Consider the following 16,497-nt stretch of genomic DNA (forward strand, 5'->3'; position numbering starts at 1 on the left):
AAGCTCCAACACCGGTATGCTCTACAATGAAGGGACCCATAATAAATGCATGCTTCATAATGTAAGTAGCTTTGTATAAACAAATGCTTTTTTTTTTTTATTGTTCAGTCTCTTATTCATGGCATAAAAAAACATTCCTTCAATAATCCTGCGTTCATAACCATGGTAGTATTTACCAGTTGTGAAGTCGTTAGGTAGTATTTACCAGTTAGATACATTCACAAGCTTTGAACTCGCCGATTGGCTAATGGCCAACAAACTGCGTCAACCATAAACAAAAACAATAACAATATTGCTTTTTATAAATAATGTTTTGTTGCATTTAACTGCCGAAAATGCATTTCCCCCCCCCGAAAATGCTGTTATGGAGGTAATTTCCTTAGTATGTGACGTCAGAGGTCAGCATGTGAGAGAAGTCAGAGCTCAGGGATGATAGATACGTTTCCTACTACTAATTACCAGTTGGAGGAGCATTGAAGTGAATTTTTCCAAGATCAGGTAAGGTGAAAATATCTACAGTATATACTACAATAATGTAAGGTGAAAATGTCTATACTACAATAATGTACTACAATGTTTGGATTAATTTACTGGAAGAAAAAAAAAAAGTTTACAGTGTAAAATAAAGAAATTGCTTTTAGGATAAGCTTATCACTATTCCATCATCTATGCATGATATTTTGAATTGATCCAGTTGGTTCATAAACTCCTACTATCATCCTCCTGTGTAACAATCATGACCCAGTATACCAGCCAAACAACCGTAAAAGACAAGTGTTTCTAATCAAAATGATAAAATAAAAACCACATCCAATCAATTATTCAGTTTTCCATGGCATGATGTTCTTCAGAGGATCGCTCACTGTTGGTGTCGGGGTTACCGTCCGTGCGACCGTCGGGGTTACCGTCCGTGCGACCGTCGGGGTTACCGTCCGTGCGACCGTCGGGGTTACCGTCCGTGCGACCGTCGGGGTTACCGTCCGTGCGACCGTCGGGGTTACCGTCCGTGCGACCGTCGGGGTTACCGTCCGCGGGGTTACCGTCCGTGCGACCGTCGGGGTTAGCGTCAGTGTTGATGTTACTCTCTGTGTTGCTTCTTAAAAAGGAGACCCTTGTAACTGTGCTCTTTCCAGCTGTTTCCTTCCCAGATTCAATGCCAACCATGTCTGTAATAATAGATAAACACAACAAATTACAATTATGTTAGTAACATAACACAATTACAATTTAGATTACAGGATTACAATGGCAGAAAAATCCCTGCTATGGTACAGGAATTGCACTCACCTTGCGGATCAGAGTCTTGTCCACCCTCTTGATTTGACTGGATTGCAAAGGAACTCTCTCTGAGCTCTGCAGGACTGAACTGTAGGAAATATAAAAAGGACAGGCAGAAACACACCCATTCAATTGAAATGCAATCCATTATGATAAGAGTTAAGCTATAACTACAGAGTAAACTTACAGACAGATCCCTAGGAGTGGTGACCGGCTGTGGTCCTTTGCAGCACAGCAGAGAGAAAGGTCTCTGCTTGGTCTTGGGGTGCTCCTTGAAACACAGGCTGAACACCTTTGCAGGGAGGCAGACATCCCAGTTGTCTGGATGGTCCTTCACAAGATCAGACACCATCCTGTTGGGGTGAAGCCCACCATGGTCAAAGTTGAGTACGAAATTAAAAACCATATAAAGGAATGAGTCTAAAACACAAACCGGCTGATCAGGGTCTGTGTGGCCAGATCCAGTGATCCAACTTGCCGATGACGGTATAAGAGAGAGAACCCCCTCAGCTTCAGATGACTGTTTAAGGCAAGGTTGATCTAAAACATGAATAAATGTAAAAACACCTCATATGATTGTCTAATGAACCACTCTGGACCTATTGACCGCTAGTGCATATATGAACCAACCTCAAGATTGTTGCAAGGTATGTATAACAGTAAGTATGTGACAAAATATATTTTGCCTCACCTTACTGGTAAACTTCCTCTTTAGTCGAACAAGGATTCCAAAAGGGAAGCCAAAGTGAGAGATGACTTCAGCTACATGCTGTGCTACCTCAGTAGAGCTACAACCTCTCAGGGGGAAGGCCTCCACCCATTTGGAGTAGAAGTCTGTCAAGGTCAGAACGTACTGGTGTCCGTTCGGTGTTAGGGGCAGTGGTCCTCTGATGTCCATACCCAGCCACTCCCACGCCTCTGTGATCTGGGTAAGAATGGGAGACAATGTATAGTACTGTTTTAATGACACTTATTGGTTTTTGATCCAGAGTGAGACATATTAGAAACACAGACAAATGAATCAATGATCAACTTGGAGGCTCTTTCCCTAACCCTGTATTAGAGACTGAATGTTTACACATCCTTCATTACCTCTATTATGTGCTTGAGGGGTGGAAGTTGGAACTCCATGTTCTCACATGCCACCTGAAAATAAAGTGCATTGTTTATCAAATTCTTAGCATAAGCTATTGGTATATAGCATAAGCTACAGGTTATTCCAGTGAGCAAACAACTTACCTTCGGGGCAACATCATCTTTGAATCCCCAGCGAATACTCTGCAAAGATCAATATGAGGAAAATGTTATTAAATGTCTACATAATGCAAAACCCCAGTAAATAATCCCTGTATATCTGGCAAAGCAACAGTCCAATCAGACCATCTAGAGCCACTCACATGTGGTAGACAGTAATCACTGTGGAAGAAACCTGGGAGGGATTCAGCCATTTGGATTTCTTCATCTACATGGATATACCAACTTGAAGAGGTAACTTTTTCTGGAGCTCTGATCCGTCAAAATAGAAGTTGACAATTGAAAAAGCAAGAACTAGAACACAGGTAGAAACCATACTGCTCTACAGTGATGTTGTGCATTCCAAAAAGAACACATTTAACTTTCACTTAAATTCATGAGGTTATTTACTTAGTATTGTCTTTAGCCAGCTTGCTTGTCTCTGATGTGATGGTGGGGCTTGGTGTCATGACCGGTTCAGCCACTGTAACAGCAGGGGCAGAGGTATACTTCTCTGGCAACCCATCACTCTGCATGGCAAAAACAAAGATAATGACCACCATTACTGCGTGGACGCATGTACTTTAAACGTACCGTGTGTAGGCATTTCATTTACATATCAATGCTTCACTTACCAAGTGAAAACATTGCTGAGTTACATCAAATGCAATACCAAGATGGACACTAATGTGCAATGTGTGATGCCAAATACAGCAAAGGAGTTATTAGCCTCTTCCAGTGCCTTACCCTGGCTCTTCTACTCTGTGGGTGGATGGATGCCTGTAGAAGGAACACATTTAATTTAAATCACACGTTACAATATTGTAATCATCAGTTGTCATAAACCGTATTATTTGTGCGTACCTTCTTCTTTTGAAAGTTCTCTGGGAAGTCAAAAATGGTCGGGACTGCGTCTGGCGTGAGACGTTGACGTTTGTCCATCCGGCAAATGTACTTGTCTTCAAAGTGAATGGAGCACACACGGTGGTGGTGTTGCGGATTCCAGTCTTTCCACTTCATATTAATAATCCATCGCTTGCGTCTTTCAGGGTCATTTTTGGGGAAACTGTTACAAGAAACATTAATACATCAGCAAATTGGTATCACAAAAGTATCAAATGATGAATAGTAAATCCATAAATGATTTATGTAGATTTATAAGAGAAGAGTATCGCAACAGAACATATCATTTACCTAATTAAGCTTTTTTGTCAGTTTTTCTCCTGCACACTAACGTTATTTGTACTAGCTAGCTATAACTTTTACTTTAGCTAACAATAACATAGCTAGCAACCGTACCCGTAGTAGGCATCACAGTTATGACCAAATAATTGTTATTGTTCTAATTACGTCGGTAACCAGTTTTTAATATCAATAAGGTACCTGTGGGTATGTGGTATATTGCCAAAATACCACGGCTAATTGCGTTAAGGTGTCTCTCGAGCAAGACGGTAAAACGTACCTAAAAAATCCTACATCAGCTTTGGGACCGCGATTTTTGCAGTTGTATGCTGAACACAGCGTTGGCATTTTTGTCGCTATATGAAATGAACAAATATAAAATACGAGCCACAACTAGCTAGCTAAACGTTCTCAGAGGTGATGATGCCGCCGGATGTTAAAGTTTTTTTACACGGGTTGTTCTTGTTCTTCTTCGTGTAGTTTTCTGGCAAACTACACGCTTTGTTTCGTATTTGCTGCCTTTCACAGGTCGGAGTGTGAATTGCAAATGTTCTTCACAATATGGGCAAATAAAATGCACTATCTACGTTTACATAAACGCCACTATTCACGGTTGCCAGGTAGAGCTTACATTTCTAGACAAATGACTATTCAAAACCCGCACACAAGGCCTATAAACTAGCCCAACATGTTTTTTCTGCAGCAAGGGGAGTTGCCATATTTGGCAACAAAAAAAACTTTTGCGTAACATTATCGAGCAAATTAAGAAGGAATATCAACGTAATTTGTAACGACGTAAAATGAACAATTCGGGTTGCCATCAAAATTCTTGAGAGCTAAAGTGACTAATTTAAATATATCGCATTGGTCTATTTGGGAGATTGACTAGTCATTTCAATAGGCATAGGCTAGAGGCTAGACCTATGAACTAAAATAAGGGTTTATGATTGTAATTCAACTTTGTCATAGTTTGGTTAGCTAGATGTGTAACCGATGTGAAATGGCTAGTTAGTTAGCGGTGGTGCGCGCTAATAGCGTTTCAGGTAACGATGCTTCGTGGGTGTCAGTTGTTGATGTGTGCAAGGGTACCTGGTTCGAGCCCAGGTTGGGGCGAAGAGAGGGACGGAACCTACACTGTTACTTTGGTGCCGTGACCCGGATCATTGGTTGCTGCGGAAAAAGGAGGAGGTCAAAGGGGGGTGAGTGTAGCCGATGTGAAATGGTTAGTTACTTAGTTAGTTAGCGGTGGTGCGCGCTAATAGCGGTTCAATCGGTGACGTCACTCGCTCTGCGACCTTAAGTAGTCGTTGCAAGGGCCGCGACTTTTGTGGCGCGATGGGTAACGATGCTTCGTGGGGGTCAGTTCTTGATGTGTGCAAGGGTCCCTGGTTCGAGCCCAGGTTGGGGCGAAGTGAGAGACGGAACCTACACTGTTACAGATGCAGATAGACTACAGCCCCTGATATGCCTACATCTAATTTCAGATCGCCTACAGTAACATAGGCAAGATGTAAAATGAACGATTTAGCAGTTTGCTTAGTTCAAATTGTCAGACTAATTTATTCAACATGCATAGGGAGGCGATTTCGATGTAGGAACTGTTTCCCTTCTGGAATAGGCTACTGAGGATGGGGTTATAATTTCAATCACTGAATCAAAAATTAATAACATGGATATGAATTGTATAAGCCCATGTTTGTCAACAAGAGTCAGTGGTTTTTATATATATATTTTCTCTGTAACCTAATCTGACAGACTACCTTCAATCTAATGCATTCTAATAACAGCTGATCGGCAATTGCGATATAACTGTGACGATGACACACAATTGATAACTTCCAATTTCATTAACCAACCATGGACATTAATAATACGAGGCTACAACAACAATAAACTGAAGTTATAGGATATTTATTAAATCAGTTTGCCAGCTCCAGGTAGACTACACAAGTGGCACAAATTGATTTGCAATGACTCCAGTGATATCAATTCATCATATTTATTGTATCAAATGGTACGCTACAGTAGCCTACATACGCATAGAAATTAATAGGCTACTTGATTTATTTAACTAGGCAAGTCAGTAAAAAAGTAATTCCTATTTACAATGACGGCCTACCGGGGAACTGCATTGTTCAGGGGCAGAACGACAGATTTTTACCTTGTCAGCTCTATGATTCGATCCAGCAACCTTTCAGTTACTGGCTCAATGCTCTAACCACATTTAATGTCAGTTTTATTGTGGACTTTTTCCCATAACAGTAGCATGTGAGGGAGTTCCATAACTTCCATTTCAAAATTTCACTGAGCATAAAACCTTATTTAACTAAATGTTTTACATTAGTTCACTTGTTAGTTTTTTAATCAATTGTTAGTTAATGTAATTGTACACAAACACTGTATAGCTTCAAAACATGGTTAAAACTATCATTTTGATCTCATGAATTTGAGCGGTTCAATTTCTCCAGCCCCATCCCTCAACTCTTTTGCCAAAACAAGTGGCGGGGCAGCCAACCGATTGTTGTTTTTCGAATTGCCCCTTTAAAAGCTAGAATCCTTAAATTGGTGAAACTGCCACATCCATTTGGCATATTACAACATCAAAAAAGTTAATGCAAACAAACTGTTTTTCCCCTTCGGAAATCATTGCAAGCGCAATAGAACAGCAGAATATGTACTGGAATTTATTTTACCACGCTGCCGGACGTTCCTCTCCTCCGTTTCATGAACAAAACAAAAACAATATTAAAGACGCTGGGGCGAACAGTGGTGCTGTTTCCCCAACTGCGGATTCGATAATTAAACCGAAACTAAACCAACATTCCTGAATCGAACCAAAGTAACCCTTCTCCTACTAACAACAATAAACCTATCATAACAATTCATCATGGGAGCTCGTCAGACCCTCTGCCCAACCCTGACCTACTAACCTCCTCTCAACCTGGTTTTACCTCACAGTTTCACAAATGGGAAACACAGCCTCATGTGTCACAATTGTTACACTACACCTGATCTTCCTGAACCGCAAAGGTACTAGTTATTATACAGGCTAGCCCCAACGTGCCGATGCTATCCCTTGCTTGGACAGCATTGTCCCGCATTTTCCCATTGACGAAAAACTATACAGAGCTTTCAGAAAGTATTCACACCCCTTGACTTTTAACACATTTTGTGTTACAGCCTGAATTTACAATTGATTAAATTGAGATGCTACTGGCCTACACACACACACACACACAATACCCCATAATGTCAAAGTGGAATTACGCTTTTAGAAATGTTTACAAATTCATAAAAAATTTAAAGTTGAAATGTCTGGAGTCAATAAGTATTCAACCCCTTTGTTATGGCAAACCTAAAGAAGTTCTGGAGTAAAAATCAGCTTAACAAGTCATAATAAATTGCATAGACTCACTGTGTTCAATAATCGTGTTTAATATCATTTTGAATGACTACCTCTCTGTCACCCACACAAAATAATACAGATAATTGTAAGGTCCCTCAGTCGAGCAGTGAATTTCAAAAAACAGATTCAACCACAAAGACCAGGGAGGTTTTCCAATACCTCGCAAAGGGCACCAATCTGAGATGGCGTAGCAGTCAGGCATCTTTGTCATGTCCCGTGTGTGTGTGTGTGTGTGTGTATATATATATATATATATAATTATTATTATTATTATTAGAATTTTTTTTTTTTCTTCGTATATATTTTTCTATACTTTAGAACCGGAACCCCCAACAGAAGCTAGCCAGCTAACTAGCAACGAGTTAGTAGTCAGTTAGCCATTGCTAGCGGTCATCAGCTAACCTCAGTCCGGTCAACTCCAGCCAGGCTGCACAGCGCGATTCAAACCAGAGCATATCGGACTGCTTTTTCTCTACCACATCTCCGGATTTCTACCGCAAGCTCTGAGCGTTTTCACCTGGATCATCACAGCTAGCTAGCTGCTATTCGTGTGGCTACTCCTGGCTAACGTCTCTGTCCCGAAGCAAGCACCAGTTAGCCTGAAGCTAGCCTCGTGCTAGGCCCATCTCCCGGCTAGTTGAAGAGGTCCATCACCCACTCCTTGGGCTACAATACCTATTTTGCTAATTGACCTGGACCCCTTTTACTGCCGACACTGAGCCCCGCCAATCTATCACGACTGGTCTACCGACGTAATCCGCCCGAGGGGGTTTCAACATGCTCCTCCGTCGCGACTTCCCCTGAAGGCCCATCTACTAGCCTGCTAGCCACTGCCCGCTACCTGTCTAGAGCATATCGGACTGTTTTTTTTTCTTCCTCTACCACATCTCCACACCTCCGGATTCCTACCGCAAGCTCTGAACCTTTACACCAGATAATCGCAGCTAGCTAGCTGCTATCCGAGTGGCTACTCCTGGCTAACATCTCTGTTCCGAAGCAAGCACCAGGTAGCCTGGAGCTAGGCCCACCTCCCGGCTAGCTGAAGAGGTCCATCAGCCAATTTCTTGGGCTACAATACATATTTTGCCAATTGGCCTGGACCCTTTTAATGCCTACACGGAGCCCTGCCATTTCATCAAGACTGGTCTGCAGACGTAACCGTCCGAGGGGGCTACAAAAAAATTGTTGTGATGTCCCCCTAAGGCCCTTCTGCTATCCCCGGCCCGCAAGCTGTCTGAATCGCTGTGTCTCCAGCTCGCCTAGCTACTCACTGGACCCTATGATCCCTCGGCTACGCATGCCTCTCACTAATGTCAATATGCCTTGTCCATTTCTGTTTTGGTTAGTGATTGTCTTATTTCACTGTAGAGCCTCCAGCCCTGCTGAATATGCCTTAGCTAGCCCTTTTGTTCCACCTCCCACACATGCGGTGACCTCACCTGGTTTAAATGGTGTTTCTAGAGACATCTTTCTCATCGTCACTCAATGCCTAGATTTACCTCCACTGTACTCACATCCTACCATACCCTTGTCTGTACATTATGCCTTGAATCTATTCTTCCGTGCCCAGAAACCTGCTCCTTTAACTCTGTTCCAAACACACTAGACAACCAGTTCTTATAGCCTTTAGCCATACCCTTATCCTACTCCTCCTCTGTTGATGTAGAGGTTAATCCAGGCCCTGCTGCGCCTCGCTCCACTACCGTTCCCCAGGCGCTCTCATTTGTTGACTTCTGCAACCGTAAAAGCCTTGGTTTCATGCATGTTAACATTAGAAGCCTCCTCCCTAAGTTTGTTTTATTCACTGTTTTAGCACACTCTGCCAACCTGGATGTCCTAGCTGTGTCTGAATCCTGGCTTAGAAGGGCCACCAAAACTCCTGACATTTCCATCCCTAACTATAAAATATTCAGACAAGATAGAACTGCCAGAGGGGGCAGAGATAGCCTGCAGAGTTCTGTCATGCTATGCAGGTCTGTACCCAAACAATTCGAGCTTTTACTTTTAAAAATCTACCTTTCCAAAAACAAGTCTCTCACCGTTGCCACTTGTTATAGACCACCCTCAGCCCCCAGCTGTGCCCTGGACACCACACCATGTGTGAATTGATTGCCCCCAATCCATCTTCAGTTCATACTGTTAGGTGACCTAAACTGGGACATGGTTAACACCCCGGCCGTCCAACAATCTAAGCTAGATGCCCTCAATCTCACACAAATTATCAATGAACCTACCAGGTACAACCCCAAATCCGTAAACACGAGCACACTCATAGATATCATCCTGACCAACCTTCCCTCTAAATACACCTCTGCTGTCTTCAACCAGGATCTCAGCGATCACTGCCTCATTGCCTGCGTCTGTAATGGGTCTGCGGTCAAACGACCACCCCTCATCACTGTCAAACGCTCCCTAAAACACTTCAGCAAGAAGGCCTTTCTAATCGACCTGGCCTAGGTATCCTGGAAGGATATTGACCTCATTCCGTCAGTAGAGGATGCCTGGTTATTCTTTAAAAGTGCTTTCCTCACCATCTTAAATAAGCATGCCCCATTCAAAAAATGTAGAACCAGGAACAGATATAGCCCTTGGTTCACTCCAGACCTGACTGCCCTCGACCAACACAAAAACATCCTGTGGCGTACTACATTAGCATCGAAAAGCCCCCGCGATATGCAACTTTTCAGGGAAGTTAGGAACCTATATACACCGGCAGTTAAAGAAGCAAAGGCTAGCTTTTTCAAACAGAAATTTGCATCCTGTAGCACAAACCCCAAAAAGTTCTGTGACACTGTCACGTCCTGACCAGCAGAGGGAGTAATTGTATTAGTTTTGGTCAGGACGTGGCAGAGGATTTGTGTTTTTGTATGTATTTCTACGTTCTGTCTAGTTTAGTTTTTCTATGTTTAGGTCTGGGTGTTGGACTCTCAATTGGAGGCAGGTGTTTCTAGTTGCCTCTGATTGAGAGTCCTATAATTAGGTGTGTGTTTGGTTTGGGTTTTGTGGGTAGTTGTATTTTGCACTGTTAGTTATAGCCTGCAAAACTGTCATTCGTTGTGCTTTCTTGTTTTTTGTGTATGCTGCTTTTTATCTAATTAAAAGATGAGCATCCACATTCCTGCTGCGTATTGGTTCTCCCTTCAACACAACGACAACTGTGACAGAACTACCCACCATACCAGGACCAAGCAGCGGAGGAATTCTGGCGAGGACTGGGGAACACGGCGGGTAAGGGAGCCCGAGAGGCAGCCCCAATAAAAAAAATTGGGGGGGCACAAGGGCTGTTTGGCGGGGTGAGGTTGGAGACCCAGGCCAGCTCCCCATACCCTTTTTTGACAGAAACAGACTGGACAGGTCCTGTGCTTTGGGGTAGGTGCTGTGGTGAGGCCTGGTATTTTTAGGCCGGTACGCGCAGTACCAGCGCCCTGCATGTGCCAGGGGAGAGTGGGCATCCAGCCTGAAGGGGTGATGCCAACCCTGCGCTCGAGACCGCCGTGCGCCTCTACGGTCCAGTGTTTCCCGCTACACGCACTAGCCTTGAGGTGCGTGTCTCCAGGCTGGCACGTCCAGTACCAGCCCCACGCATCAGGCATCTAGTGTGTCAGCCCAGCCTCGCCAGTCAGGAGCTGCCAGAGACGCTCGCCAGTCAGGAGCTGCCAGAGCTGCCCGCCAGTCAGGAGTCGCCAGAGCTGCCCGCCTGTCCTCCGGCCCAGCCAGAGCTGCCCGCCTGTCCTCCGGCCCAGCCAGAGCTGCCCGCCTGTCCTCCGGCCCAGCCAGAGCTGCCCGCCTGTCCTCCGGCCCAGCCAGAGCTGCCCGCCTGTCCTCCGGCCCAGCCAGAGCGGCCCGCCTGTCCTCCGGCCCAGCCAGAGCGGCCCGCCTGTCCTCCGGCCCAGCCAGAGCGGCCCGCCTGTCCTCCGGCCCAGCCAGAGCGGCCCGCCTGTCCTCCGGCCCAGCCAGAGCGGCCCGCCTGTCCTCCGGCCCAGCCAGAGCGGCCCGCCTGTCCTCCGGCCCAGCCAGAGTGGCCCGTCTGCCCGGCGCAGCCATCGCCGCCCGCCAGCCGGGCGCAGCCAGGGGCGCCACCTAAGTGGGCGACGCCGAAGGTGGGGCGAGGTCCACGTCCCGCACCTGAGCCGCCTCCTATATAGGTGGGTTGGGGAGGGGGGGTGTAGCACAGTGCCATCGTTGACGGCAGCCACCCTCCCTTCCCTCCCTTTAGTTTAGGGGGATATTTTTTGTTGTTTGGGGGTTTTTGTCTTTTCTTTTAGGTGCAGTCGGGGTCTGCACCTTTGGGGGGGGGGGGTACTGTCACGTCCTGACCAGCAGAGGGAGTAATTGTATTAGTTTTGGTCAGGACGTGGCAGAGGGTTTGTGTTTTTGTATGTATTTCTACGTTCTGTCTAGTTTAGTTTTTCTATGTTTAGGTCTGGGTGTTGGACTCTCAATTGGAGGCAGGTGTTTCTAGTTGCCTCTGATTGAGAGTCCTATAATTAGGTGTGTGTTTGGTTTGGGTTTTGTGGGTAGTTGTATTTTGCACTGTTAGTTATAGCCTGCAAAACTGACATTCGTTGTGCTTTCTTGTTTTTTGTGTATGCTGCTTTTTATCTAATTAAAAGATGAGCATCCACATTCCTGCTGCGTATTGGTTCTCCCTTCAACACAACGACAACTGTGACAGAACTACCCACCATACCAGGACCAAGCAGCGGAGGAATTCTGGCGAGGACTGGGGAACACGGCGGGTAAGGGAGCCCGAGAGGCAGCCCCAATAAAAAAAATTGGGGGGGCACAAGGGCTGTTTGGCGGGGTGAGGTTGGAGACCCAGGCCAGCTCCCCATACCCTTTTTTGACAGAAACAGACTGGACAGGTCCTGTGCTTTGGGGTAGGTGCTGTGGTGAGGCCTGGTATTTTTAGGCCGGTACGCGCAGTACCAGCGCCCTGCATGTGCCAGGGGAGAGTGGGCATCCAGCCTGAAGGGGTGATGCCAACCCTGCGCTCGAGACCGCCAGTGCGCCTCTACGGTCCAGTGTTTCCCGCTACACGCACTAGCCTTGAGGTGCGTGTCTCCAGGCTGGCACGTCCAGTACCAGCCCCACGCATCAGGCATCTAGTGTGTCAGCCCAGCCTCGCCAGTCAGGAGCTGCCAGAGACGCTCGCCAGTCAGGAGCTGCCAGAGCTGCCCGCCAGTCAGGAGTCGCCAGAGCTGCCCGCCTGTCCTCCGGCCCAGCCAGAGCTGCCCGCCTGTCCTCCGGCCCAGCCAGAGCTGCCCGCCTGTCCTCCGGCCCAGCCAGAGCTGCCCGCCTGTCCTCCGGCCCAGCCAGAGCGGCCCGCCTGTCCTCCGGCCCAGCCAGAGCGGCCCGCCTGTCCTCCGGCCCAGCCAGAGCGGCCCGCCTGTCCTCCGGCCCAGCCAGAGTGGCCCGTCTGCCCGGCGCAGCCATCGCCGCCCGCCAGCCGGGCGCAGCCAGGGGCGCCACCTAAGTGGGCGACGCCGAAGGTGGGGCGAGGTCCACGTCCCGCACCTGAGCCGCCTCCTATATAGGTGGGTTGGGGAGGGGGGGTGTAGCACAGTGCCATCGTTGACGGCAGCCACCCTCCCTTCCCTCCCTTTAGTTTAGGGGGATATTTTTTGTTGTTTGGGGGTTTTTGTCTTTTCTTTTAGGTGCAGTCGGGGTCTGCACCTTTAGGGGGGGGGGGGTACTGTCACGTCCTGACCAGCAGAGGGAGTAATTGTATTAGTTTTGGTCAGGACGTGGCAGAGGGTTTGTGTTTTTTTATGTATTTCTACGTTCTGTCTAGTTTAGTTTTTCTATGTTTAGGTTTGGGTGTTGGACTCTCAATTGGAGGCAGGTGTTTCTAGTTGCCTCTGATTGAGAGTCCTATAATTAGGTGTGTGTTTGGTTTGGGTTTTGTGGGTAGTTGTATTTTGCACTGTTAGTTATAGCCTGCGAAACTGTCATTCGTTGTTCTTTCTTGTTTTTTGTGTATGCTGCTTTTTATCTAATTAAAAGATGAGCATCCACATTCCTGCTGCGTATTGGTCCTCCCTTCAACACAACGACAACTGTGACAGACACTGTAAAGTCCATGGAGAATAAGAGCACCTCCTCCCAGCTGCACTGAGGTTAGGAAACACTGTCACCACCGATAAATCCACAATAATTGAGAATTTCAATAAGCATTTTTCTACGGCTGGCCATGCTTTCCACCTGGCTACCCCTACCCCGGTCAACAGCTTTGCACCCCCCACAGCAACTTGCCCAAGCCTACCCATTTCTCCTTCACCCAAATCCAGATAGCTGATGTTCTGAAAGAGCTGCAAAATCTGGACTCATACAAATCAGCTGGGCTAGACAATCTGGACCCTCTCTTTCTAAATTTATCTGCCACAATTGTTGCAACCCCTATTTCTAGCCTGTTCAACCTCTTTTTTTGTATCGTCTGAGATCCCCAATGATTGGAAAGCTGCCGCGGTCATCCCACTCTTCAAAGGGGGAGACAATCTAGACCCAAACTGTTACAGACCTATATCTATCCTACCCTGCCTTTCTAAGGTCTTTGAAAGCCAAGTTAACAAACAGATCACCGACCATTTCGAATCCCACCGTACCTTCTCCGCTATGCAATCTGGTTTCCGAGCTGGTCATGGGTGCACCTCAGCCACGCTCAAGGTCCTAAACGATATCATAACCGCCATCGATAAGAGACAATACTGTGCAGCTGTATTCATCGACCTGGCCTAGGCTTTCGATTCTGTCAATCACCGTATTCTTATCGGCAGACTCAACAGCCTTGGTTTCTCGAATGACTGCCTCACCTGGTTCACCAACTACTTCTCAGACAGAGTTCAGTGTGTCAAATCGGAGGGCCTGTTGTCCGGACCTCTGGCAGTCTCTATGGGGGTGCCACAGGGTTCAATTCTTGGGCCCACTCTTTTCTCTGTATACATCAATGATGTCACTCTTGCTGCAGGTGATTCTTTGATCCACCTCTATGCAGACGACACCATTCTGTATACTTCTGGCCCTTCTTTGGACACTGTTAACTAACCTCCAGACGAGTTTCAATGCCATACAACTCTGATAGACAGTCCTGAACTGCCCTGGACAGTGCTTTGTGCCATTTGTTTCCCAAGTGACGTTCCAGACAACACCGGCACCCACAGCAGCTTCATCCGTAACCCTACTCCCCCACACAAAACAAGCTTACAAAAGGACTGTTAGAGGCAATACATAAACTAAAAAAATGGGCAGTTCAATAACAAGCAGACAGGCACTGCCTTTATAAAGTACTGAACAATATAGTACTCAACAATTCCATGCATGTTTTAACTATTGTGTTGGCCATGGCATAGGTTTGTTTATTGTAGCTTATTGCTGGGTTTTTAAACTTCCCTCAAAAAAAGAATGATGAAATAGAAAAAAAAGAATGGAAATGTATTTCAAATTGTCAATAATTGCATAGTGTTCTCTTCCCATCTATCCACCAACTCAACCCTCTTTCCACCTACACTCTAGCTGCATCACCATCCGCCCTTCTGTTACGTTATATATTTATTTTGATAATCAACAATTTTAAGCAACACTCCAGTTTGTCTATATTTTGTTCACGTCTATTTCTTAAATGTTTAAATTTCTTTTTGTGAAAGCATAAGAGATGGGGAATCAATCCCAGTAAATTTAAGCCTTAACAGATGTATTTTGTCTATCAAAAACATTTGTTTTAAGTCGAATTTCACTATTTTTCTCCTTGAAATACCATTCTCTTCCTCTTTTCTACCTTTGTCTTCTCTTTTCCATCTTGCCCTTTCACCCCCCCCCCCCCCCCCCCCCCCCCCCTTGACAGACTATTGTTCCCCAGCTTCCAAAGTTGCAAAATGGCATAACGGATGTCAAGCTAAAGCTAGTTTTAAATAAATATATTTTTCTCTTCCTCACTCACTATTTCTCTCGGTCGCTTCTTATTATAACTCAGTGGTTTGAACTAACGCCGCCGTTATCCCATGCTACACTGCGAGAATCACAAAACACTCATCTGGTTGTGACTTTATGGAGTACAGCTAGAACCGGAAGTTACTTTTCGTAGCAGTTTAGGACAGCATTTTAGCTAACCCTAACCTTAACCCAATTCTCCTAACCTGCTACGAAAAAGTAACTTCTGGTAATAGCTGTATACATCCTAGTAAAACCCCTCATCCAACAGCTGTCCAAAAGCAGTGTGTGCGCGCAATATGCCAGAATGGGGCACACAGCACTTGCCATCATAGGTCCACAAATTGTAGTGACAACATTTGGTTTAAACTCCATCACCTGCATGCTCCACAATAACAAGAGACACCCATAATAAATACATTATAAAGCATACAAGTATCTTTGCATTTAACAAATAACTCAATTCCATGTGGTTCGTATTCCAGCCTTTGATGAGAGCCATGAGAGAAATATTTGTAAGTGGGTAAATCTATTTGAATTCGATGACTTTTTAAAAGCATCCCTTTTGATTTAAAGAAAACCTTTTCTACATGTTTGACCATGGAATAAGTAGTAAGAAAGTTACTTTTTGGACCTGAATGCCAAGGAGATCAAAGTTGACCCGAAGTGTACACACGTTTCTAAATAATTTACATTAAAAGGTTAAAGAAGCTATACGTAATATTTTTGCATTGTAATTCAGAAAAGGTCCCTTATATAGCTGCAGTATTAGTTGAATGATTGTGAAACACTAGGTTTTATTTTTTCCATTTGTGACAAGCCATAGTGTTCAGAATCACTGTACCATTAAATAGCTTTTCAATGAACTAAAAATAAGTATTTTCAGCCATTTGAATCTGGTGGATAAACTGAAAGTAAAAGACAAGCACGAGTTGCTTGCACTAGATACCCCATTTCATTTTTTTCTTTCACGAAATTATAAGATATACTGAACATAAATTTAAAACGCAACATGTAAAGTGTTGGTCCCATTCTTCATGAGCTGAAATAAAAGATCCTAGAATTGTATTCAATTTTGTCATACAGCACAATGCCACAGATGTCTCAAGTTGAGGGAGCTTGCAACTGGCATGCTGACTGCAGGAATGTCCACCAGAGCGGTTGCCAGATAATTCAAAGTACATTACTCTACCATAACATGCTTCCAACGTTGTGTTTTAGGGATTTTGGCAGTATGTCCAACCGGCCTTACAAATGTCTGGTATAAAGGCCTTTTGTGGGTAAAAACTCATTCAGACCCATGGCTGCACCACTGCCCAGTCAAGTGAAATCCATAGATTAGGGCCTAAATAATTTATTTAAAAATGGATTGATTTCCTTATATTAACTGTAACTCAGTCAAATCTTTGAAATTGTCACATCCTGACCAGTAAAGGGGTTATTTCTTATTGTAGTTTGGTCAGGACGTGGCA

At 45.2% G+C, this 16,497-nt stretch overlaps 1 protein-coding gene across 4 annotated transcripts; it reads right to left on the minus strand.

Annotated features, from left to right (window-relative positions):
- Positions 1 to 57: 57 nt before the first annotated feature.
- Positions 58 to 4,177, minus strand: LOC106601583 (uncharacterized). 4 transcript variants are annotated; one of them, XM_014193893.2, is made up of 12 exons: positions 3,974 to 4,177; positions 3,376 to 3,577; positions 3,259 to 3,291; positions 2,923 to 3,041; positions 2,676 to 2,784; positions 2,518 to 2,556; positions 2,371 to 2,424; positions 1,970 to 2,203; positions 1,712 to 1,818; positions 1,466 to 1,631; positions 1,288 to 1,366; positions 58 to 1,166 (listed from the first exon to the last, which is right to left on the minus strand). In XM_014193893.2, exons 1-12 carry the CDS (start codon positions 4,039 to 4,041, stop codon positions 823 to 825), a joined length of 1,554 nt encoding a protein of 517 aa, XP_014049368.1. In that variant the 5' UTR covers positions 4,042 to 4,177; the 3' UTR covers positions 58 to 822. The 4 variants fall into 4 exon arrangements, with proteins under 4 accessions (XP_014049368.1, XP_082828145.1, XP_082828150.1 ...); XM_082972019.1 differs by having other exon boundaries at positions 3,895 to 4,133; XM_082972024.1 differs by lacking the exon at positions 3,974 to 4,177 and adding an exon at positions 3,706 to 3,962.
- Positions 4,178 to 16,497: the final 12,320 nt, after the last annotated feature.

Source organism: Salmo salar, chromosome 03 (genome assembly GCF_965601325.2).
Source record: "Salmo salar chromosome 03, fSalSal1, whole genome shotgun sequence".
Lineage (NCBI taxonomy): Eukaryota > Metazoa > Chordata > Actinopteri > Salmoniformes > Salmonidae > Salmo > Salmo salar.

Coding starts and splice junctions, on each gene's coding strand:
- LOC106601583 (XM_014193893.2), bottom strand. CDS start 4,041: ATGCCAACGCTGTGTTCAGCATACAACTGCAAAAATCGCGGTCCCAAA. Junction 3,042..3,258: donor CACAGAGTAGAAGAGCCAGG/GTAAGGCACTGG, acceptor TTTGCCATGCAG/AGTGATGGGTTGCCAGAGAA. Junction 2,785..2,922: donor CTGGCTAAAGACAATACTAA/GTAAATAACCTC, acceptor TTGACGGATCAG/AGCTCCAGAAAAAGTTACCT.